The sequence below is a fragment of the Ochlerotatus camptorhynchus genome, unplaced genomic scaffold (assembly GCF_037179485.1).
Source record: "Ochlerotatus camptorhynchus isolate MF236.1 unplaced genomic scaffold, CSIRO-AGI_Acam_v1.1 ptg000019l, whole genome shotgun sequence".
In the NCBI taxonomy this organism is placed as follows: Eukaryota; Metazoa; Arthropoda; class Insecta; order Diptera; family Culicidae; genus Ochlerotatus; species Ochlerotatus camptorhynchus.
In genome coordinates this window covers 703,187-730,160 of record NW_027040511.1, presented here as the reverse complement: position 1 = coordinate 730,160, position 26,974 = coordinate 703,187, and the positions used below count along the sequence as shown (strand labels likewise).

Below are 26,974 nucleotides of genomic sequence, written 5' to 3'. Positions count from 1 at the left end.
CCAACGACGTCTGAATAACTGTGACGAACCTGTCGTCTCCATCAACTTCATTTTCTTCTAAGTTATAAATTCAGAACAGAGCACACAAAGGATGATTGTGTTCCATTTACCTCCGTGTCCGTGCGTGTCTTACCTATTACTCTCCTTATCTTGGCGAACCGTACTGTAGAGCTTACGGGAAAACTTTAGTAATTGAAATTCCATTTTATACTCTTACTCTCGGTTGACAGTGGAATTGGGCCATTTGGGAGCTTCTCGAGAAAACGAAAAAGAAAAAGCAGATAAGCTTGTAATGTCGTAGTCCTGACATATCTCCAAACCAATAAGGCAATCAGATATTTGCTCCCCATGGTTGCACTTCTGACCCTCAAACAAAGTTTGGTTAGTAATTGAATGAAACCACCCGTTGACTACCGTTTTTGAAAAACCAACAATCGAACTTGTGCCTATATTAAGATGGTACGGCGAGCATAGATTCAATTCTTAGGGTAATTATTTGCAACATGACGACAATATTCAGCTACTTCATTGTAAAATATTTCTGTTGTTGACTGACTCTTGTGCTAACGGTCTGTTCACAAATAACGTTACACAAGAGGGGCAGGGGGAGTGTAAAAAGCATTAAAATGTGTTACATTTTATTGCTGTGGAGCTGGTAACCGACCTTCACTGAACATTTTGGGTGGATTTTTTTTTTATCTAGTTCGTTTATTTGGAAGGCTCAATCGCGTTAGCTTTACGGAGCCGATAATTCATTGTTCACTGTGTGTAACAAAATTCACTTAATTATATGTCTAGTAGGAGTTGGGCCGATTACTCGCGGCTTACTCGAGGTTAGAAGGGTACATTTTCGAAGGATAGGATCAGGGGAGGAGCTTGGGGTAGGGTTTCGTTGTCTCATCAGAGCGTTGTCGCCAGTATGAACGGTAGTGCTGTTCTAGCTTCGTCCGGAGTTCGACCGGCTATGGTGAGTGACCAGTGGGCGACGATGAGACTCATCGAGACGGGGGGACAAGACAAACAAAAATTAATAAAGAGAGACAAAAGACAAAAGGAATTAAATTCTTATACTAGACATTTGAAGAAAAGCATAAACGGACTGCATATAGCAGAGATCACGGGTTGCCAACACGTCTCTGATAGGAACATAGGGTTGTCTTCCTTGGGCCTCGAGGGTATTCAAAAGTCGCTCTCTGGCGGCGTCATTATCCGTACATTGCCAAACTGCGTGTTCGATGTCATCGTAACCGTTTCCACACCGACAGATGTTGCTGTCCACGAGGTTTATTCTATTGAGATGAGCATCTAGCGAGTAGTGGTTGGACATAAGTCTACTCATCACGCGAATGAAGTCACGACTTAAGCCCAAGCCTTTAAACCACGCTCTCGAAGAAACATTAGGAATAATTGAATATAACCACCGTCTAAGATTTCCAGTGTCCCAATCGGTTTGCCAACTCGAAAAGGTACTCTGACGCACTAAATGGTAAAATTCATCGTGTGAAATTTGCCTGTTTTCCTGCGCACCCACCTTTGCGAGAGAATCCCCCTTCTCATTGCCTGGGATTGAGCAATTTGAGGGGACCCATACAAAGGTAATCATATATGATCTTTCGACCAGCACACTCATCTGCTCCCTTACGTTTGAAAGGATGATGATGAGTGCCTACCTGGTTTCATCGACCGAATAGTCTCAATCGAACTGAGACTATCCGAGAAGATGAAGTAATGGTCTGCGGGCATGTTGGAAATCATCCCCAATGCGAAGTTGATTGCTGCCAGCTCAGCAACAAAAACGGAACAAGGTTCCTGAAGTTTGCGGAAGGCGCTAGAGTTTTCATTGAATACACCGAAGCCAGTGGATCCATTGAGACAGGACCCGTCTGTAAAATATCTTTTCATGCAATTGACTTGTTGGTACTTTTCAGTAAAAATACGCGGAATAATAATAGGTCGAAGTTGATCGGGAATCCCATGAGTTGCTTGTTTCATGGTCAGATCATATTCAATTGAGGAACTGCGATTGGTGAAGTGAACACGGTCTGGAGTATAACAAGGAAGACACATATCTGATGATATGTAGTGGTGGTAGATTCTCATAAATCGAGATTGTGTGTTCAGCCCAAGAATTTCTTCAAAATTAGCAATTATAAGTGTGTTCGTCACTCCGCATTTGATTAGTATTCTGAGAGAGAGCTCCCAGAAACGGTTCTGGAGGGGTGTTACTCCTGCCAGAACCTCGAGACTCATGTTATGCGTTGAGTGCAAACAGCCTAGAGCAATACGCAGACAACGATATTGAATTCGTTCCAATTTTATTAGGTGACTTTTTCTTGCCGAGAGAAAGCAGAAAGAGCCGTACTCTAGAACAGAGATTTTGGGTGGATGAATTGCATCACGATGGAGCATGAGGTGTAAATTAAACCACATCATGATGGTTCATGCAGGAGTAACCGATCATCACTAAAACATTTTGGTGGATTATTTGCATCAAATTGGTGCATGAAGTGGAAATAAAAATGAAATGAAGATAAAAAGGTTTGATATAAAAGGACGGGTAACTGCCTCCCTTGCCACCCTGTAAACACGCTAGTGATTATTGAGGGAAAATAAGGTGATGTGTTGTTAAGTTACGCGTAACATTGAGTTTTCATAGAACATTTTGAAATGTTTTTACCACAAGATCTAATACAGTATAAACGTAGCACCAAGTTCTGTTTAAGTAACTGGAAGATAAAAACATTGAAAATGCTTATCTGACCCCCGCGGTGCTGGTGTGGGGTCATTAGACGTACGTTAGGCCGAAGTACGATAGGCTGAATTATGTTTGGCGGAAGTACGTTTGGCCGAATGCATCATTAGCACTGTTTGATCCTAAAGAGGGACGTAGGGACCAGGCATGATTGAGGTCGCTCTCACCTAAATGGCGCTCCTGCAACACTGGCGCTCCCGCCCAACCGTTGCTCCCCAGCTCGTCCTAGCAGTGCTTCCACCTCTTTGAGGCTCCGACCCCACCTGCGGTGCTGAATAAATCCAGAAAAAATTCAAGGTGTGAAAAATAATAAGAAGAATATTATACGAAAGAAAGAAAAAGTAAAGTATTGTGTCCGAAGCACGACCGCGTTATTGGCGTAGATTGGTTTTGTTTGTTTGTGACCTTTTTCAGGGCCACTATATTTCTACTCTATAGAATTTATTTTAGAAGATCTAGATGGTGGGTACAACAGGTTCACAAAATTGAAATATTTTTGAACCATGAACAGAAATAACAGCAAAGAATGATCAATCAGTGACAATAGCAGTGTTCGGAATATCACTATCAGCTTTGGATCATTGAGTCTCCGTGAGAGATTAAACTTGCGTAAACCACCCAGTTCTAAACCTTCTCGTAGACATTAATTGGTAGCATGTTTATGCATTTCGTGTTAGTTCTCCACCAACTGAAGCAAATACAACAGCAATATCAACAGATAGCGCCAAAATAAAAGGAGCGCCAAAAGGTAACAGTTATTAGTACCTATTCGTTCCGTACCCTCCAACTCCAACAACCCTTTCGATGGACACCAAACAAACGGTCAACAACCAACAAACAAACGGCTATTTTCAGGGCCATCAGTACAGAAGGCGTTAAAATAATAGATTTTCAAATAATTAAAAGAACTAAGAGCAAACATGCAACCGACCCCAGGGAGGCAGCTCCTACACCTGGACCCTACCTGTCAACCCATCAACTCATGAACCGGAGACCAACCCAAGCAACATTTTTTGTTCTGTTGAAGTTTTATAGCAGTTGATATAACCAAATTATAAAACCGTCACTGACAATCACATTGCTTTAACAACCTCCTATCAACCGGTTTAAAGCCATGTCATGACCAATTGGCCCAGTTTTAAATCAATCATTAAAACTTGATATGCGAACTACCTTAGGAGCATAGGTTTCATGTCAGTTTTATCATACTCTACACGTGGTTGTTAAAAGTAAAAAAAGCATAAAACCTCCTCCTGGTCAGAAAGATCTATGACTACCATAAAACTACATTACAACCGCATAAATCGCTTCTAAAGAAGTTGATAAAACATGATACGCAAAACATTTTGAGACCTTGAAGGTTTTAAGTTGGGTTTATTTGGATGATAGTTAATATTAAGAAATATTTTATTGTGGTTTTATTCTTTCGATGTTTGATGTGAAATCATGATCAATGTCAGTTTGTAATAATAGCTGACATTTTTGTATATTGAAAATAAGACGACTTTATTACAATTTTGAACCAATCTGTATATGCTTCAGAGCATGCCGTTCAATTTTAATGGTGATTATTATACCAAATAGGAGCACACATTCAGTGCGCCATATGAATCCTTAAATAAAGGGATATTTTAAATAGTCTACATCAGCACCATGCATTAAAGAATCATTAAAATATTATCTATTAAGCACAAAACTGTTACTACTGTTGAACAAAAACCAGTCACATATTATCTTATTATACATAGTAGTTAAAAAGTGTTTTCCCACCTATCAATTGAAGCGTGTGAATTTTTTTCATAACGCGACATTTTTTCATTATAACTTGCTGCTCCTTAAAAATGCTTTACTATAACATTTTCTCCTAGTTTGGAATTCTATAAGATAACATAAACCTAATGGTTGTATGATAGAGGTTACTCTAAGACCAGTAGGTGCCCCGTAACGTGGGTAGATCACCTTTTCGTGGTACGTTACGGGATGTAAGATCTACCACCGATTCCTAGTTCCGACTACTTCAAACTAGGGGAACAGGATTTTTCAGTAATCATAGGAACACATCTTAGTCCTTGTTACTTTTTATTTCTTCTTGATAGTGACAAAACTCGGCTTTGTCCACCAAGAATGATCTTGAAACAAGGAAAAAATGAGTTAGTTAGGCTTCATCTATGTGACTCCTAATCTTCTATTCGTTGTTCCCTAGTTTGAAGCGGTTAAGACTAGGGTTCTGATGCATGGTCATTATCGGTGTCATTCCTTAATTTTATTGCTAAGGAATCCGATTTTGACTGACAGAGGGACGCGCCTTTGGAGGGTGTTCCAACACTCCAACACTTTCAATTAGAGTCGGATCCTTGCGATAAATGCGTGAATGGCAACTGTAAAAAAAAATCGAATACTTCATCATTTCTCAATAGTGATGGAGTAATTCGACATGCACTAAACTAAGGACACGGGATATACTACAATAGATCAATAGGTTAGTGGTTTTAGATCCCGAACAGAGGAAAAAAAGAACAGAAGATCCCGAAGAAACGAGCTCAACCTTTTTGGCTCAGATCTGGTACTATCTTCGGTCTCAAGCTAATCGATGCACCCCTCGAAACATAGGAAAATCCACGAACCCCTCATTTTATCTGTCAAACTTTCATAGCGAATCAAAACAAACATAGCGTAGTACTGGAATTTATACTAGAATGGGGAACATCAATCGATTTGCTTGGGACCAATCGGCTAGTCAAGTAGTGAGCCAATTTAAAATCGTTAGTTTCGTATTGATTGTTGGTTGTATCTTAGCATTTCCTAGTGCAACTTGAGACCGTTAAGTTATATTTAAGTTCTACAAATAGCTTGCTAGTTAAATTAGGTACAGCGAATCAAAACAAAACAAAAACCTTGTAAACCTGTCAAAAATTCAACATTCCAAGCGTCCCTCCTATTTTCTCTTGTAATCAAGATGTAAGATATGCTCATTGGCTTCACTAAAAACTTTTTCAATAAAAGGTTTAAAGCGAGGGGGGCGTCACATCTAAATCTCAATTCTAGATGCTCGAAAAATTTCACACTAGCAAACCAATCTACTAAAAATATTCTTTCATTTCTCGCATCTACTTGCATCGCGCATAATTTTTTGCAGGAAATCTTCAGAATCGTCATAAATCTTCTTTCTATCTACTCAGTGTGCGTGTAGCTAACCACACTAAAACAAAATCGTTCCCGCATCGTAGATAGAGTCGTCCCCCTTGGTTTAAAGCCATGATTCCAATACTGGCCATCTCCAACCAGATTTAGTGAAACTATCTGCGTTGTTTTATGAAGGGTTCGTGGAGTTTTCGGAAGAGTATCAGAAAGCCGCTTGTTCAATATTTTTATGAGCTCTTTCACCGCACTGTGCCTTATGTTATATGAAAGAGCCCATAACTGTAGATCTTCTATGAGTTTCATTGTCTCACTTTCATTGTGTTTAAAAGCACTGAAGGTGTTTTCTTTTCATGGATCTGAAACGTTTCGTTTTTTATATTGGTAACAAATTTCAGAGTATTTTTTAGTAATTGTTGTAGTATATTTGTTATCTGTGAATCTTAGGCCTCTGATAAAGATGATAGTTGTAATGAGGATTTAATGAAGGTATAAGCAACCGGTGGAAACTAAAGATTTTAAATTGGCTCACTACTTGACTAGCCTATTGGTCCTAAGCAAATCAATTACCGTACCCCATTCTTGTCTAAATTCTAGTACTACACTATGTTTGTTTTGATTCGCTATGAAAGTTTGACAGATAAAATGAGGGGTTCGTGGATTTATCTATATTTCGAGGGGCGCAGCGATTAGCTTGGGACTGAAGAGAGTACCGGAGCTGAGCCAAAAAGTTGAGTACGTTTCTTCGGGACCTTCTAGTCTTAGAGCTACCACTATGGTATAAGAATGCTTTAAGTTTTATATCGGTCATAAGTATGCCATAAAACATAATTGCATGTTTTGTTTTCGTTTTTTATTCAGTTATAAGTAATGATACAGAACCAGCTTACTAGCTAGCGTTAAAACTATGAAGTCTGAGTTTTAATTTAGTAGTCATAAAACAGTTTTCTAGACGACTTGACGGCCTGATTTTATGACAACCACACAAAACCGTAGGCTGCAAGGGATGCTTCCAGGCATTTAGTTGTTACTTGGGATGATCTATAAATCGAGATGCCAAGATACAGATGTTTTGAGCACAAAATGCTTTTCTAAATAGTTACCTAAGGTTGTGTCTGAGGTTGTTCCTGATGATATGTGCCCTTATTTAAATAGAATAAAAGCGAAAGGAGTTTTACAAATTTAATTTTCATAAATTATATGCCATCTACAATCTCGCTGAATGATTTACCGATATGGCCGATTATTTTGATGGAGCTAATTCGTGACTGTGCTGTGTTCTCTTTGAAAATTCAAAATTACACACATCTTTGAAAATTTTACTGTAACTAAGGGAAAATCGGACGAAAAACAGTTATAAAAATTTAAAAAGCAGTTTTTTCGTTCAATCCCGAAATTATGTTTCTGAAAATGTGTAATTGATTTGTCAAGAAGAAAACAGAATTTTAGCTTTGAACAATAAAGGGCCATCAAATTTTTAGATACATTTTCTGCGTCCCCTTGCAAAAAATAAATAAAAATAACAAAAGGTATGGAAGGGGGGTGCTGCCCAACATATCCGCACCAAGTTTTATTGGTACACTCGACGCCACTGCCTAGACGTACTAAGATAATGTTTGTATTAGTATACAAAAAACCATGGACACAAACAACCGATAAGTAATTTCAATATCCATGGATTCTGTGCCTCTTTGTCGTCATATGCATCTTAAAACCAACCTCACAAACTGCCTAGTAAAGATGCCACTAACGAATCACCCATAAAATACTTTAACACCCCTTCGTTGGCCAAAGCCGTCCATTATGATGCCGGGTGAGTGTAGAGGTTCTCCAACAGCTTTTCGATTCAAATAAAAAAGCGGCTATAAATTCGACTTCAATTCCTTTGTTATCGTTCTCATATTTCCGGTTGCATTCGATCGTATACAAGAAGAAAAGCACTAAACGGGGATGATCCGAATAGAAACGGTTCAGATCTACGAACAGAAAAATAAGACTCGCACGTTTTTTTTATGGAAATTCCCGAGATCAAAAGGGATAAATTCATTTGTGTAAAACACGAAAAAAGGGAAATGAACGTATTCAAACGGCGGCAAGCTTCTTGGAGCTATATGTATAAATCTTGAATTGGCAAGAAGCATAATATTATAATCAAACGCAGCGGGAAGCATGGGATTCCTCTCAGCATGGTGGCAAGGATCAGAATGAAGAGCAGTCGCTTCCTAAAAGCTCACAGCAGCAATATCCCACCCTGGAGGAAATGGAAAGGAAAATCGATGATGATGGTGTGCTTTGTGATACCAAAGTGTGGAGATTTTTCTTCCCGGGAAACGGGGAAAATAGAGCAAACGTCAAGACCTTTAATCATTTGTCTAAATATTCCATGGTGTGCCGATGTGGCGGTATTATATTTTTCAGGGGAATTTTAGCCATCGGCTGAGTTTTTACAAACACAGACTTAAACAACCGAGTGTTTGCCCAGTGTGTCGAGACAAGAGCATTGTTCCCAAACAGCACGTTTCCTGTTGTTGCTTTAAGGCATCGTTTTGAGTGCTGTTTACAGTTTAATTAAAATAATGCATGTTTGCTTTACGGATCTTGTTTATCAATACATTCACATTGATAGAAACTCTCCTCGTAAATAAAGCACTTTTTTATGGAAGAAGAGCACATTCAATCCTTTTACGGTATTATTTTCAATATTTATTTTTTTAAACAACGAACAATTATTTTCAATTTTATTGTGCATATTCTTGGCAATGAATTTGGTTCGAGTAGCTGCGGCGTCGTTAGTCGGTTTGTGCTTCTGTCAATTTTTTTTTTTTTTTTTTTCGTTTCGCTTGTTTTGGTACTCCGCCTCTCCCCGAAGAAGAGTTTTACGTTTTTTGCGTTTCTTGGTGCTGGCGTTCTGCCATACGGACAATAAGGGAGAACAGCCCATAATGCACCCCTGGGGTAAAATGCCCTTTTTTAGAAAAACAGCGATAACTTTTCCTCAGATGCATTTTCCGGATAACGGTTTGTGATTGTTTTCAACTGGAGGTTTCACAAATAATTCTTGATCATAAAATCATGTATTGACCTACTGATTCCTTAAAAAAATTGCATTTTGTGCAAAACAGGACACAGTTGTTAAAATCATCGACTGTAAATTAAGCTTTTAACATCATATATCACAAAAAAAAATTAACAAATTTAACCTTTTTTCTGATGTAACATAAAGAAATAATCATTTGAAATACCGCTTCCCTTTGCATTATCTCCTTGCAGGGGTTATGGTTTGTTTACCATGGGGTGCATTTTACCCCAATGTTGTGGTGCGTTTTGGCCATTGTTGTCGTGCGTCTTGCCCCAATGTTGTGGTGCATATTGCATCATGAATCAGGCGTTTTGCCCCGCTATCATTTTGGAAGCAATTTAAAAAATACCTTGAAAGTCATGGAAAATCATCCTTTTGTAGTTCTAAATCACTCGATCTTTGTAGAAAACATGGTAATGAACCAAACGCCATTACTTTCTTCTTGATTTTAGCTTCCATTCGCCAGCCATTGACGATTTTGCTTAAACGGTGCGTTTTGCACCATCCTACCCTACACGCGAAAGAAAGTTCTGAGGTGTTCACTTGGATGTTTTTAGCCGCGTTTTCGGTGCTGCATGTTATCAATTATTCGACTGAATAGATTTTTTGCACACACACATTGACACCCGGTTTTGGGCTTTTCTTTCGGAAATTTTCTCAGTGTTAAGCGAAAATCCTGTGCTAATGAAAAATTCCGCATGTGATTAAAGATGTTGTGTACGGTCGATCAACTTGGGCACCGGAAAACCCCACACGCGACATTCGATTTTACTACCGTTATGTACATTAAACATAACGTCGGACATAGTGCGCATCGTTGTGCAAATACAGCACAATATGTCATACACAGGGCTGGAAAATGTCATTTTCAATGAAAGATCTCACGCGATATTTACAGAGATTCTTCTCTGACTATCATCGGATGAGAAAACGACGATAGAGATTTTTTCAAAATCTCATCGAATTTTTTGTCATGACAGAACGTGACAGTGTTGTGATCATCATAATTACTAGTTCGTTTAATGTTTTAAAGTTACTTGTACCGAGGAAGTCTTAATAATATATTACATACGGTTGCTTGCCTAAATTCATCTAAATCAGTTAGACACGTTGATGTCAAAACCGCATAACAATTATTTTCATGAGTGCTTGATCACTGGAAAATGAGAAGAAAGCTAATGATAGGTAGTTTCGTCTCGTGATAGTGAGAGGACCTGTTTTCTCATTGCCACATGACGACCGTGATATTTACCCGCTCTGGTCATACATTATGTTTAACATACAGATCAAGACCAAACTCGATTGTCGCGTGTTGGAGGTTTCAGGTTTTCAAATGTACGATAATACTGAAAATCGGGTTTTAAAAATTGTGCACTGCTGGGTAAGATCGGTACGCTCTTCAGATTGTTAAGTTTTAGGGTGGGTGTCAAATATTGAATTCCTAAGGCTATTTCAATTTTGTTGAGTCTACAGCAATGCAAAAATTGAAGAAATGAGAATATATGGAAAACGAAAAGAAAAAATTCTTGCACATTCTAAAAATCACACATGGCTAAATGTCACACATATTTAAGATTTAGATTCATCAGCCCATGCAGAACAACTCTGTTGAAGACCGAAAATCGATTAAACTACTGTGCTGTCCGCGAGCTTATGACTTTTTGTGCGATCTGCTGAATGCTGAAAACTAAATTGTGTTATTGAATCTCAATATAAATTTCAAATGGTATGTGCCAACCCGTAAAAAAATCCAATAAAAATACAATTATTTTCATTGTCATTGTAACCAATATATTTGTTGTCAAAGCATTGGACATTTTTGTCGATTACCATAAAATCACAAAGAAATGGTTCACATCAATGAAAATCATGGTATTTGATAAATTTACAATAAATAAGGGGGGTTGTTAAGCATCTTAACAATTAAAAAAACTGATTTTTATAGAAAAAAAAACTTGATCTTATCACTTTATTTTTCATTGTTTGAACATTGTATCGGTAAAAAACGTATTTTATTTTTCCTCCCGAAATATTTTTTTTAAATGTACTCGAAATTCAACAGTAAAATGTTCGTTGTTTTATTATATTTTTTTCGAGAAGTGAGCTTCTTAACAAATGTTTTCAAACTATGAGTGGCTAATGAGGAGCCGTTTGGAACCGTTTGAGCACAGTGAAGCGAAATTTTCAAATTTTGCATCGCTCCAATCTCCACGGTTGTCTTGGGAAGATCGTTTTGTTAGGGAGAAGTACTGGATTCACTTTGGAACGTGACATCATATTTTAAAGCATGGTAAGCAAATGATGCGACCCTATCAACTTACTAATTTGAAGAGACTTGGGTTCTTACCCACGATCATTCTACACAATAAGCAAAAATGGTCGCTCTAATGCCACCGTGCCCCTTACATCACATCGAACTACGAGCGATGATCGTCCGGATACAAATATTCAAATTAAATAACATTCCCGAAACAGTTAACTGTGTTTTCCAAACCGGATCAGGCGTTCGTCATATCGTTTCTAAACATATCACTTGTTCCGCCTACCCAATTTGTCACATAAAAGTTGCCATGAAGGCAACATAAATGCAACCAAAAAAATAAATGAGGTTTTGATAATGAGAGGCCCCCTGGTGAATAAAAATATATTAACTCAATGTTACAATAATAAAGCACTGATAGTTGTTTGTAAACAAAGGTGCAACCGAAAGCTACACCCTGAACCAAAACATGTACGGCGGTGTTACACCAGTGTAGTTACACCGCAAAAACGAAAACGGTAATAGCTCTGCATAGTAGTCCATTGTGTAATGAATGGTTGTTATCGAGTATCGTAGGTCATCTATTAGGGTTGTCCGTGTGTGAGCAGCAAGTGGGTCAAGTATCGCCGATCGGCCGTATTCGATTCCAGGTGCAAGGCAAGCGTCGTTTCGGGTAATGGCAGGATTGGTATGGAGGGACTATAGCCAGGCCAGCATCGCGGAGGAAATCAATTATAGCCGCGGTCCTGGACGGATTCTCGCTAAGCATATCCCTGATGCTTCCTAGTATGCCATGGAATTTTCGGGGGCCCTCGTACTGAAAGCAGTGGCAGATGATGTGTTCTACAGAATGAGGAGCTTGGCAGATATAACCAGTCTTGTTGAAGGGTCCGTTCCCAGAGAATTTTGGTTGAGTTTCACATGTCCTGTTCAGAGACGTGATAAAATAACTTGAATGCGGTGATCGGGAGGATCCTCCCATCTTCGGATATCTTCCTTGACTTTCTGGGTAAACGTATCTCTTGATTGTTCCCAAGTAACTGTCCACACACTAAGTTTTTTTCGCCGAACCTCAGCAAAACAATTGCCGAGATGGGCACCACTGAGTGTTAGGTAACCATCTCGGCAAACAGCAAATCTTCCGATGATCACAGTAGTCATAAAGTTCACGGTTGTTAATTTTTGTAAAAAAAAAAAAAAACTGATTGCTCGGCTTCCCTATGGCAAAAGTATCCCTACGGTAAAAAAAACTTTATCTCGACATTTTTTAAAATTATGCGTACTTTGTCATGGGAAAAGTAGTTGTAAAATAATTACAGAGACACACGAACGCCTTCAGTACATCCGGTCCTGTTCCGACGACCAAGTTATCCCAAATAACGTAGAATTCCCCTTCTTCGAACTCTTCCCCAACAATTGTTATTCGGGGAATTGCTGACGTCGGCTAGCTTTTGTCGGACTGAAAGTTTAAACCAAACAGGAATTATTTTCACTCAAACAAAACAGAACAATCTTGATCTTACATTAATCCATTGGTATATACCATTTTTCCGAGATTTAAATCTATTTTTAAAGAAACAGATGCAGAATACAATTCACTTCTGATCTTCTGAAAAATGGCGGGTGGAAAAAAGTGACAGCTGTATTACCGAAATTCGGCAATGGATGAGGTCAATACCGAAATCTCAGTAAACGCGATTACTGATATTTCGGCAAATGTTTTTGGTCAATCTCGGAAAGAAATATTTTGGTTGCCGCAATATCAGTAAAATTATAAATTGCCGTATCAGCTCAGTATTTTTTTTTCTGCCGACCTCGTTAATCTATTTTAAGTGTGCAGGAGTCCCAGATTACTCTGAAGACCCAGTTCTTCAGATCCTTCGCAGAGACCATCCGGGTGAATCAGGGGGCTTCCCTTCCTGATGCTGCAAGATCATCGACCTCAACATTACCGCTTATATCGCAGTGCTCAGGAATCCAGATGAACGCGGTATTTTCGGGAGTGTGCTTCTGCATACCCTAGATCCACGAGTGTTTGGCAAGGGCCGAATCAACTGCTTCAACGACGTTTACAGAATTGATGAATACAGCAATCAGTCTGTCAGAGGGTGTTATGGCAGCAACGACGGCAGCAGTGGTCCGGCGGCCTGCGGCAACGTGAGTCCGTGAAGCTAATACGAGCAACTGAACCGACAAAGTAGTGAAAAGTAATTGAGCTGTATTTGGTTCGCTGTAGCTTCGCCACCGATCTTACCAGTGCGGGAAGTTGGTTCCTGCTCTAAACTGACTCCGCCCTAGTTAACCATGATCACCGAAGGAGCTCCTGGTTGGAGTTCTCATATAGCAGTTGCTTTGCCTCGATGAGGAGGAACACTCCCTCGCTCGACCCAGTAGTTTTTCGTGAAGCTTACCGATCGGTTACAGATGTTTTGGATGTACAGCCAGTCAAAAGGAAAGGTATTACTCAACGCCAGTTAGACGGTAGGAGGCAGAAACAGATCCGAACGGCTTGGTGGTATGTTGAACCCAGCACAGTGATGAGTTTGTCATGGGCGAAGCAAGTTATCTCGATGCCGTAAAGGAGCCGCGACTTGAAGATTACCGGGATGTCGTCCGGCAATAGAACCGGTTTAACCGAGTTTTACAGCCGCTCTTAACATCACCCAAATGAGGGGCGAAGGACAAATATTGATCGGATGAACGAGTTTGAACAATAAATGAAAAGTTTCTATCAAAGATTACTTCTAAATGTATTTACCTTTGCATACGTACCGGTGAATTTAATAATTTATTATTATTATAGTCCATCTGACTTGATAGTCTCAATGAACGCTTAAATCTAAATGTAGTCACTCATTAAAAATTAAAAATTGGCCGACAGCAAACGATGACGAAACCTGGAGGCATTGATGTCAAAGTCAAATAGGTCAGAGGCTTCGTTGAATTGATGAATCATGGCGACAAAGGAACTATTTGCAGCATAGTTGGTTGCATGTACTACTTAATGTAGCAAGGTTCTCGGACGGAGTGTTCGGGCAGGAGCATACAGATTAATTTTGGAACTCAGGAACATCATATTCTGCGAGTAAAACTTTAGCAACGAAGACGACCTGCGATATGTTTCGTCGCTTAGCAAGAGTATCCAAACCCAGTAAACGACAGCGGTCAGCATACGGTGGTAAATTCACCGGGTCACTCCATGGAAGATAGCGCAGTGCGTATCTGACAAATTTGCGTTGAACAGCTTCGAATCGTCCACTCCATACTGCTTGGTAGGGATTCCAGACAACACACGCGAATTCCAGTAGTGAGCGTACCAATGAACAGTAAAGGGCTTTAAAACACAGAGGATCACGAAATTCTTTAGATATCTTGAACATGAATCCAAGCTGACGATTAGCTTTGTCGATCGTGGTTGAGAAGTGGTGAGTGTATGTGAGCTTTTCATCCAACATGACACCGAGGTCTTTAACGTGATCGACACGTTGCACTGCAGTCCCAGCAACGTTATAATCAAACAAAACGGTAGTCCTAGTTCGACGGAAACTAATTACGCAGCACTTTGAGATGCACAGGACCATAAAATTACGTTCACACCAATCATTAAAGATTTCAAGAAGGTTTTGTAGTTCTAAACAGACGGATAGCCTCGAACGACTAGATAAATCTTCAAGTCATCGGCAAAAGACAATTTACCTCCACGTAGTAGAATAAACGTTACATCGTTCACAAACAAAGAGAAGAGCAGTGGTCCAATTTTTTCAAGCTTGCTAATGAGTCATAAATTGTTAAAAATCTAACACTGTTTCTTGATTCCGATTCTGGAGTGTCGGAGATTGTGAGTAAGCTGAAGGATGTCTCGCTGGATATGCCCAAGTCTGGATGGGCGGTAGCTGGTGGCCGTGAACGGTTCCTGGGGAAAGCACTAGATGCGACCCTCCTCCCAGATGGCCATGGCAATACAGGAAGTATTTCAACAAAGATTATTGCAATTAGATATTTTGCAAACAGTGACAGATAGCGGACATGAAGAACCATTGGAGGTGCGGGGCAAAGATCTTTATCCTAGACAAATGGTAAGTTACAAATTCGCTGTTATCGTTAGTATATTTAAAATTAACCACCAACCGCTGAACATATGAATTATCGCATATTTCTGTTGTTCATTACATGCCAAGTGAAATTCGAGAACGTAATTTCATTTGAATAGCTTATTTAACCAGGTCTTAAACAATCGTCACGTCGGTCATAGCTTGTTATGATTGTCTGAACCATGCGTAAAGAGAAAATCGAAACATTGAACGTCGCGTGAAAGTGGATCTTAATGAAGGCCTAAGCACTCTTTCGTAGCTTTTAGTTTTAGGATTTCAAAGATCGTCGGTTGTAGTGGCTTGCTTACTGAGCAGAAAAACGCGGTCCCAGGTCCTTTCATATTAAAAATTTATGGTAAGATCACTTGTTTGTCGTGTATTTTGTAAAACTTTTCGTTGTCGTCGGTGCCGGGTTTGAATAGGAGGAAAAGGAGCTCGTCTGCTTAGTGGCAAACGTTTTTGCTTACTGAGCAGAATACCGTGGGTTCAATCCCAAGCTCCTTCGCGTTATATGATTGTTAGGACATCAATTCAGCTTATCGTTTACCAAAACGAACCCTGCTGCAAACCCAACCCTATTACCCAATATCCCAGTGATTCCTCGTGGAAGTGCAAAGGTGTTCTCGGCTTCCATCAAAGCGAGTGTCACGTCAACACATTCCTACCCCTTCCTTTCTTGACCTGTGTTCGGGCGCGGCCGGCGCTGGTATTGCCTAGTTTGAGATCACTAGTTTTTACACATTGAGGATGATTGCTAGTCCCAAGTATCGTCTGTGTAATTACAGCTGGCCTGGCAATAACAAAGTAGCAACCGTGGGCGGTCAATCTTGTTCATGCTCATACTAACACTGTTTCTTGATTCCGATTCTGTCATACGAGTTTCAATTCCGTCCAAACACATTGAAACGTCATTGGATTCACTTCGACATACGTATTATTCGATGCAATTATTCACATTATGCGTTCTTATAGACTATGTTTTGTATCTTTTCTACAAAACTGTCGTATCAATCGTATAACTGATTTGTTCACGTCGAAATCATTGATAAATTTCTCGTGTAACATTTGAAAACGGCACAAAAGCTTTTGTAAACAAAAGTTATAAGACCCTCTACATGCGAACTGAAGTACGCCCATGCAAACCAACAATATTATCAGGTAGGAGTAACTCTCCCCTTTGCGATTGTGGTATTGGTTTGCGTGGGAATTCTTCGGTTCGCATGGAAAGGGCCATACAAGTTTTGTTTACAAAAGCCGGTTGAAAATGTTTCAGCTCAATATGACGGAAATAGGCACTTTTGCCGAAGTAGTTATCCACCCTACTTACGTGCAGCAAATCACTTCATAATGTCAATTCAAATGCAATCAGCGATAAGAAGGATTTCTTAACACAAACTTGCCTTTATTCATTTCTGTAATAAAAGCGTATTTTATCTTGCAATTAATCAATTCAGCACTTTCATGGCAGCGTTCTTCGTCTATTGCTATATCTTCTACGAGCCACGTTCCAACAAAGCAAAAAGCAATACGTCCAAACCACAGCTCAGTAAAGTGGAAGGATATTTATGATTGATTATTATTCGAATAAATGGATAGCTTTGTAGCTAGCTTTTTGAAACCTGATATCTTTACTTTTTCACACGGTTCTGTTGTTCTATCAAAAATTAGCACTGCATTAGTTGCCTGAGTTTGCTTAACCGACTCTAAAGAGCACAGCAAAAAAATAATTTTGATATCACATCAAAGTGGATGCACTACAATCATGTCGAAAATTTCATGTAATTTGTATGACCACATAAATAAACAAATGCAGTAAAAGCAGCGTAATGTCAGTTCATGCATTGTATTAATGATAATTTTGTCCTTTTTAGCAAGTAATATTACACCATATTTTCGACATGATTGTAGTGCATCCACATTGACGTGATATCAAAATTATTTTTTTGCTGTGAGGTTTTTAATTAAAATTCACTGTAATTGGAATATGTTTTTATGCCCGTTTTTCAATAATTAAGTTCAATAAAATTTCAAAAAACACACCATGAAAAACAGGCAAATGTGTTATTACTTAATTTGAAATGCTTAGTACACGATAAATAAGTAAAATTGTTCCAGGAAATTTAAAAATATTCTTCTTAAAACAAGGAGAAAATGTTCCCTAAGAATGAAATGTTCTGTAACAATAAAAACACTGATTTGCTACCCGGGAAATGAACTCAAATAGCACCTAAACATTGTAAAACATATCAGGGAAATCAAATGTCACCCATTCCATACATAGAAAGGGTAGTCGTATTTTTCAGATTGATTTGCTCAATCTCCAAAAAATTATGAATAACTAAAATACGATAATTTATTTATTTCCATTTCGTCAAGCCAGTGTAGACTACATACAATGATTATTACAATGTTTACTTACATACTATGCATCAACGGCGCCGGTGGTGTAGTGGTAAGCGTGATTACCTCTCACCCCAGCAGGCCTGGGTTCAATCCCAGTCGGCGCCGCCGGGATGTTCTGAGGCATAACATCTCTGATCACGCCTTCCTTCGGATGGGAAGTAAAGCCGTTGGTCCCCGGTTCATGAGTTGATGGGTCGATAGGTAGGGTCCAGGTGTGGGAGCTGCCTTCCTGGCACGTCGGTAGCATTGGTGCTCAGCACGGAAAACAAGATCGACGGAAAAAAACAAACCAAAGGAAAAAAAAAAAAAAAATACATACTATGCATTAATTCTATTCTGTTTTAGCTTAGTTTGTATTTGCTGCTTGGACATAGTGATGTCAATAGTTCCGCAATGCAAATTATATAGGCGCATCATTCGATTGATTGGGCTATTTTTTGCATAGTTTGTTCTGTACGATGTTTCTGAAAATAAATTCCGTGTTCTAAGATATCGACAAGGTGTGTAAAAATTTAATTGTGTGAATTTCTGCCGAATCTATCCGCATTGAAATAATGTCGTTGATGAAGAAAAGCATTGCAAATTGGCGGCGCTCCTTAAGTGTTTGTATATTGATGAGCATGCAGCGCGCTTCATAAGATGGTAATGGAAATGCAGTCCAATTCAATTTACGTAAAGCATATAAAAGGAATTGTTTTTGGACAGATATGGGTCTTCGAAATTATGACTGAACCTTTTGATGAAGCCTAGCATTCTGTTTGCTTTACTAATGATAGTATTATAATGTTCTATAAAAGTTAGTTTGGAGTCTAGGATTACACCTAGATCTCTTACAATTTTGCTTTTTTCTACTATTTGGTTGCCTAATGATATTTCAATATGCGGTGTTTCAATTTTTCTGCTAAATGCTATTGCAGTACATTTTTTTTACGTTCAGTTGAAGTAGACTTTTACTACACCAGGTGTGGAATATATTGATTTCATTCTGGAATTCTTCTGCATCGCTAGAATTACTTATTTCCATAAAGAGCTTCATGTCGTCTGCATATACAAGCAATTTTATTTTTTTAAGTATGTAGGAAATGTCGTTTATGTACAAAATAAAAATAAGTGGGCCTGTATGAGAACCCTGGGGTACCCCAGAGGTGACTGAAATTGGGTCTGAAAGTTTATTTTGAAAGCGAACTATTTGTTTACGATGTGTTAGGTATGATTGAAGCCAATTCAAAAGTCCAGGCTCCATTCCAATTTTCTGTCGATGCGGTCAAATGCTTTACTGAAGTCGGTGTATAGCGTTTCAACGTGCTTGCCACTGTCCAACGCTTTAATAATGAAAGATACATATTCTAGAAGATTAGAGGTAGTTGAGCGACCTTTAAAAAAGCCGTTTACGATTGATTCAAAAAGTTTTGGAATGCAAGAAATAATAGCAATTCCACGATAATTTCGAATGTCTGATTTTGCACCTGATTTGAAAATAGGTACCAAATAAGATGATTTCCAAATTTCAGGGAATTTTCCATTTTTCAGAGACATGTTGAAAAGACGCTCTAGAGGAAATGCGAGTTCTTCAGAAAGGTTTTTCAAAAATATGGGTGCGATGCCGTCAGGTCCAGACCCTTTCGACGTGTTTAAGTTTTTTAGTGCATTGAGGACTTCATGTCGAGAAAGTTGGTTGACAGAGATGTTTTTAGAAATTTCAGGAATAAATGCAAAGAAATCGCGGTCACGATCTTCTTCGGAAAATGTGGTGTATACTTCTTCGAAGAAATTTGCAAAGAGATTGCAAATTTCAGAAGAACTCACACCTACATTTACATCCAAATTCATTCGCGAAGGAAAATTGCTGCTTTTTAATTTCGTGTTTACATAATTAAAAAAGTTCTTAGGACATGATTTGACTTCATTTTCGAATTTGCGGTTATAGTCCTCATATGCAGAGTTGATGGCTGTATTTAATTGGTTGCATAAGTTGTGATAGTTTTGTAAATTGGTTTCAGTTTTTTTTTGTAATACAGTAAGCTTTATGGTGTAATACAGTAAGCTTTATGGTGAAACCGTTGAAGTCCTGGATGTCCAGTTCCAATCCCAAGTCACTTCCTCTTTCCTTCCTTTCCGTCTACTATATTTCACTCACTCTCAACTTTAAATTGTCAATTTCAGCTTTCTCCTGTATGATCATAGTCTTTAGTGATCATCCTAAGGGCACGCAATAATCTTTAACATCAACGCAGACAATAGCCCCATAACTGTTATGTTGAACAGAATATTAATTGTAACATGGTTACTTAAAGCTTTTTTTTAGGCAGGGTATCCTAAGCAAACAATAAAAACTACAAACTGCAACAATAATGACTAAATTTTTCGTTCAAAAATGGATTACATATACATTAACTATCACATCGAGAATGGAGAAGATTCATTCTTCGTCTTGGCTATAACACTTCTAATGTGGGTGTTTTGCCGGCAATTCCAACGAAATTTATAGTTTTATTAATTGCATGATATGTTGAGAGCGAAAAAGATTTTATATTGATTACACTATACACAGCAAAAAAATAATTTTGATATCACGTCAAAGTGGATGCACTACAATCATGTCGAAAATATGGTGTAATATTACTTGCTAACAAGGACAAAATTATCATTAATACAATGCATGAACTGACATTACGCTGCTTTTACTGCATTTGTTTATTTATGTGGTCATAAAAATTACATGAAATTTTCGACATGATTGTAGTGCATCCACTTTGATGTGATATCAAAATAATTTTTTTGCTGTGTATGGATCTAAACGTATTATTTTAATAGCCTTATTTTAGAGCATCTACTTGTGAAAATATGTATATTTTTTTAAAGAATCGCATCAAGCATCGATCAAGTTGCACAATATCGTAGGTGGTACGAATTCAAAACTATTAAGAGCAAGACGGACATCTATTACAGGACAGATAGTAAATAGGAAATAATTACTATCTCCCCGATAAAGACATATCCCTCTCCAACAGGATTGTCCTGGCCACATCCTTGCAACTGATAGGGAAAGGAAAGGTTTGTTAGTCCAACATTTACTTAAGAGAGATGCCTTCTGGGAAAATAATAATGATGTAACAATATTCGATCTACTTACACCATGTATTCAATACAACGACGTTGAATCACGCATTAACGCTTGTCACATACAATTGAATTCATCGCATTGGAATGTCATCCGTGTGGGAGTTAGCAAAAAATTGCCAAAGGAGATAAAGAAAGATCATTACAGCATTCCCTGCTGGCGGATATTACATTTTCCAGAGCTCATTTTCGTAATTACGCTCACTGATGAAGATACTCTCTACTGAACTGGAACGTATTCTGAGTGTGGGAAGTAAAACCAGACAGTAGGACAAAAAAATCCCACAATTTCCCGTATCATGCAGAAGAGTGAACCAGAGATAAATGATAAGCTCGTCGTGAGCCATGGAACCGAATTTAATCCTGTCTGATATTTACAGTCCTCGGTCAGTTTGATGGGTTTGGGCTCGCACATATTTTTTTCCTCGCATTCATGATTTATTCAAATTGGGAATCCTGTGCATGATTGTTGAACGGGTTTGTTTCTTTGAAGTGGAATTCCTCGAACGAATGTTGCCACTACCATCATCATCTTTTTCTGCAACATATTTAAATCGTTCATTTTACTCTCGTTATAGGAAACTCTCGGTATTCAATCATCTTTTTGTGACAGTAGGATAATTGCCGAACTCTTTCCATTTCTGTTTTCATTTCAGGATCCGGACCAAATATAGTTGTAAGGCCTGAGGAGGCACTTATTGTTATTTTTGTACTAATACTATGGATAGGCGCTATTGGTCTCTTTTTCCACCGGTGGGGAAAGATTCGAATGCTGGAGCCTTATCAGCCAAAGTTTATTCAACAACATCGAGGTTCTTGTCCGCTGGTGGAGCTGGATTTGGATTTGCCACCCATTCCACAGGTAAGTAGAGTGGATTGGTGGTAGTTATATCATGAATAGTGCATTTTATGGAATCGCTATCTCCGATAAACAAGTAAATCAGGGACTGGGACAACATGATTATTTTTAGATCAATTACGTCTTCACAAAAGCTGTTCGAAGTTCGAGCTCTTGGAATCTATGATTTTTTGTTAGTCTTAAGAAAAGTATAAGGTACACTGTGAGAGAAACTTAAAATGCGTTTATCAAGTAATATAAATCTAAACATTAGGAATAATTGAATGTAACCACCGTCCAAGATGTCCAGTGTCCCAATCGGTTTGCCCACTCGAAACGGTACTCTGACGCACTAAATGGTAAAATTCATCCTGTGAGATTAGCCTGTCATAAAATACGCCTTCCTGCGCGCCCACGACTGCCTACTCATTGCCAGACCTTTCTCTAGCTAATAACTTTGAAAATCAATTTTTAGTAAAATTGGTCAACTGATTTTATACAACTTTAATGCCAATTTTTGCACAGAAAATTTTTCATTAAAAAAGTTTATAAAATGTTGTTCAACAAAAATTTTAAAATTAGACCAAACGTTGTTGTTCTATAATTTGTCAATATTTAAGTGTCAGTATTTCAAATGATTGCATTTTTCATAAACTTAAAAAAGAACAAACAAAAATCAACGGCCCCGGTGGCGCAGTGGTAAGCATAACTGTCTCTCACTTCAAAGGGCCTGGGTTGGGATTTTCTGAGGCATAGTAAAGAGAAGTAAAGCCGTTCGTCCCCAGTCCATGAGTTGATGGGTCGATAGGTGGGGTCCAGGTGTGGGAGCTGCCTCCCTGGCGTCGGTAGCATTGGTACTCAGTACGGAAAATAAGATAGACGAAAAAAAAAATTCTAGGAACAACATAAAAAAAATTATTGAACAAGGAAATTTTCTATCATTTAAATTTGGACACTCTTTTTGATTTATTTCATAAAAACCATAAAAATAATTTAACGTGTATATTTATCCAAGAAAAACTATATATTTCCTCACTAATGAGTATCAGACGCCATTTCGAATAGAAGTAACTTTTTCGTCCTAAGATTTACAGTAATTTACCTTTTTTTTGCCATAAACGATGATCAATTTCTAAATATTTAATGATCAATTTCTAAATATTTTGTTGAAAATGACAGTTCCAATTACGTAAAAGCTTGAAACGGTATAATCATATTTCAAATGTTCATAGAAGAGTCATTTTACCGTTTTTTCATATAAAATTGATATATAGGTTGGTTTCAGCAACGAGTATGTATTTCTTTGAATTTTTATTAGCTACAACTTAGTTTACCCTTTTTGATTGATCGTCAAATCAATTAGTTTTTGAAGTCAATAACTTTATTAAACGATTAATTGACTGCTTTCAGTGCAACACTGCATCTAGCACTATGAAATAGTAGCCTGCATAATGTTTACCTATTCTTCGCGCCAAGTAACACAAATCAAACTGAACAATGCATTAGGAACAATGCATTCTCTTCGTCGACTTTCTCTTTGCATGTTAATACATTCCGAGCTATTTTCAGCACATTGTTGAAAGAAACTATTATGTAGCATCTAATACGACAAAAATGACAAGAAATGGTTCTGCATTAACGAATGAGAAAATCGATGAAGGGAATCGATCAATGTTACTTAGGACCTAATGCATTGTTCAGCTTGAAATGTGATCTTGAGCAAAGTTGTAGCTGAGAAAATTTCTGATAAGAACATTTAGTAAGCATAGTCGTAAATCATTATGGCCAAAGGCTAGCACTAGAAGAACAAAAAGTTCACTTTTCCCGTAGTAATTTAGCATCCAAATGAACCCAAATTCTGGGAAAGTGATCAGAACCTAATTTAGAACCGATTGAGCTTGGTGGTGCAAATGGGCAAAAAAGAGACCAAAATTACCCAAAATTTAATATATCAAAAGGACGCTAGTTTTCGGCCATGAACAAGACAGGTAAATCTATTGCGATGGCGGAGAGCATTCATGTTGGGCTATTTATTTTACAACGTTATTTTTCGTAAGACATTAATAGTTTATAAATAGTTTGAATATTATTTCTTTATAGAACATTTCGTGGAGCATTATGAGATTGTGGGGGTAGATTACATAGGGGGGTTATGAGGTTAAAGTTGTTCCACGGTTAAATTTTATAAATTCCTTAAAACATCGAACGGTGAGATTTTTGAGTAACTCAATAGATTCCCCGCCTAAAGTAACAAACAATTTCTTGGAACGTTAAGGTATATGGGAGTATAATTAGTTTGAATTTTGATCCCATCATTTTTTAAAGAGTTCATATTTTTGCAAATAAAATGTAATCCTTGTATTTCGTGACCTTGAACTCACATGAAAATTTCTGGACAACATTGCACATTTAGCCCATTTCATTATATGTATACTAAGAAATGTGGTAATAGGGAATGTGGGGTTTAGTATAATATATAGTCATAGGCTTTAAACATTTATTTTTAATTTTAAATGGAGTTATTTCCTGAGTGATCAAAAAGATTGCTGCATAGAAATACGTTAAAAAAATTCAATTAAGAGATGAAATGAACCTTATTGCTATTCTTTTCCAATGGGTACATAGGTATCTCCAAGCATTTTTTAAATTGAAATTAGTAAGCTTCAGTTCATATTCCAATTTTGCTAGACAACATTGCTCATTATAACGGCGCCGGTGGTGTAGTGGTAAGCGTGATTACCTCTCACCCCAGCAGGCCTGGGTTCAATTCCAGTCGGCGCCGCCGAGATGTTCTGAGGCATAACATCTCTGATCACGCCTTCCTTCGGATGGGAAGTAAAGCCGTTGGTCCCCGGTTCATGAGTTGATGGGTCGATAGGTAGGGTCCAGGTGTGGGAGCTGCCTTCCTGGCACGTCGGTAGCATTGGTGCTCAGCACGGAAAACAAGATCGACGGAAAAAAAAACAAATAAAAAAAAAAACATTGCTCATTGAAACCATTTATATATACTAGAGAATTTTGAGCTGAACATGTAGGGAAGTACGGGGTGTAATAAGTTATAAGGCCAAGGACTTTTAATTTGCTCAAAATTTTAAATGGTTAAATTTGTTGAGTAAACAGTTAGATTGCCCACAGGAAATAAAACACAATCTTAGGAAAGTTCAAGTACATATATAGGAGTTTTGTTTAGAACGTTTTCTTATAGGCAAACGATATTAATTAATTAATTTAGCTTTATTTAGGAGGCTTTCAGCCTTAGGCTGGTTCGCCTCCGCAGGCAAACGATATCCCATCTTCTAAGTATTATTGAATTATGTTTTTAGTGATCTTCAATTAACATTAAAATAGTTGGCCAACATTGCTACATCCAATTTTTTAATTCTTTATGATTTTGGGATAGATCATATAGCGAACTGTAAATGTTGAGTAACTTAAATTAATATTTCTGTCAATTTAGGAATTAAATTAATTATTTAATAACGAGGAGTTTTTTTTATCGATTTAATTTTATTGATTCTATTGACACTCATGTAGGTAAAACAAATTAAAAATGAAAATATTTTTTCCATTTGTTATTGAGACTTTCAGATGTTTCACCTTAAAAAATAAATAGTATTCAAATTAGAGCTCATTTTACCCCAATATACCATAATATTTAAAAAAGCGTTTGTTCTTTTCTGCGGGCAATCTATTGAGTCACTAAAAAATCTCACCTGTCTAAAATTAATTGTCGAACCACCATTACCTCATAATCCCCTCTGTATTCTACCCTGCAATCCGCTAATACTTCATGAACTGTTTTATAAAGGTATTATATTTAAAAACTATGCATAAAATTCAAAGTGTTTTTATGTTACTTCATACGCGAAGTTAGCGATTTTCAGAGTTGGTTGGAAATGCTAACATGAAGCTTTAGTGTGATAATTTATTAGCTAGAGAATGATCTTTAGAAGAGAGTAGGTGGATAGTTCCGTTAGAGTACGGCAGTATGAAAATTGAATAGAATTTGAAAATGAGCGAAGGGCCATTAATGCGACAGTTTTTTTTTTTTTTTTTTGAAGTTAGACGAACATCTTTTGCCTAACCCGTACGATGTACGCGGAGACTTGAAGTATGTCTCCAAGTCTACAGGCAAAAAATGTGCGTCCTTCTTTTGCTCATAAACTGACTGCGGCTGTGGAATAGTTCTAGCGACGTTTTCATCCCTACCTAAAGCCCCACGTTGCGAGAGCATTTCCAGTCGATGGTGTGTTATAATGCAATTCTTCTTTACCCAACTATTGTGTTGCTCTTCTCGTCATGACCAACGTGATCATCTCAGAGAGAAAGCAGTAGGGTGGTTGTTGCGTGCTGTACCATCATCAGCATTGTTGACGGCTACTCCCGCCTTGAGTTGTTACATTCAAAGTGTTTTTATGTTACTTCACACGCGAAGTTAGCGATTTTCAGAGTTGGTACATCGTACGGGTTAGGCAAAAGATGTTCGTCTAACTTCAAAAAAAAAAAAAAAAAAAACTGTGCATTAATGGCCCTTCGTTCATTTTCAACTTCTATTCAATTTTAATACTGTCGTACTCTAACGGAACTATCCACCTACTCTCTTCTAAAGATCATTCTCTAGCTAATAAATTATCACACTAAAGCTTCAAGTTAGCATTTCCAACCAACTCTATGCATAAAATATTTATATTTTACTAAAAATAACGTTATGAAAATCAAAACTCACCAAAAGCTAGATAATGGGGTAAATAGTCCAAAACACATGCTTCTAACGTTCTCCGGCGTATGAAGCCACGCGAAAACTATTCTCCAGTCTTCTCTCTTCGAAAAAATCATTGCTCATGACCGGGAACCAGCGTCCTTTTGAGAAATTTAATTTTGGGTAATGTTCTTCTTCTTATTATTCGCATTTCAAGTTTATTGCTTATCACATATTGCGTGCTCTCAATCAGTTGTATATTATCAAAATAAATTGAACATTTTTGATGAAAATGAGGAAAGCAGTTTTCCGCTATCAAATGGACCTCCTTTGAATGGGTAATATCAGTTTGCTTAGTCATTTGAGGAAGGCATGAATCATTCTCATTTGAGAAACACTTGATATCATTTAATTGAGTGTAACCTACACTGAAACAAATCGACATGTACCGTTTATTGGATCCATCTTATAACATAGCAATGTCAGCAGATTTATTCATTCTATGTGATGATTGATAGATTCCATTGGATTATCACTTAAAAACTAGGACTGCGATATGGAATGATTTCTATCGTAATTTCACATACTTAGTAC

General features: G+C 37.8%; 1 protein-coding gene across 2 annotated transcripts in view; it reads left to right on the top strand.

Annotated features, from left to right (window-relative positions):
* Positions 1-26,974, top strand: part of LOC135703022 (uncharacterized) — a 161,460-nt gene that overhangs the window by 129,064 nt on the left and 5,422 nt on the right. For both annotated transcript variants that reach the window (XM_065224117.1, XM_065224126.1), the window contains exon 4: positions 21,500-21,705. In XM_065224117.1, coding sequence (XP_065080189.1) covers positions 21,500-21,705 — 206 coding nt within the window. The remainder of the gene's footprint in view (positions 1-21,499; positions 21,706-26,974) is intronic.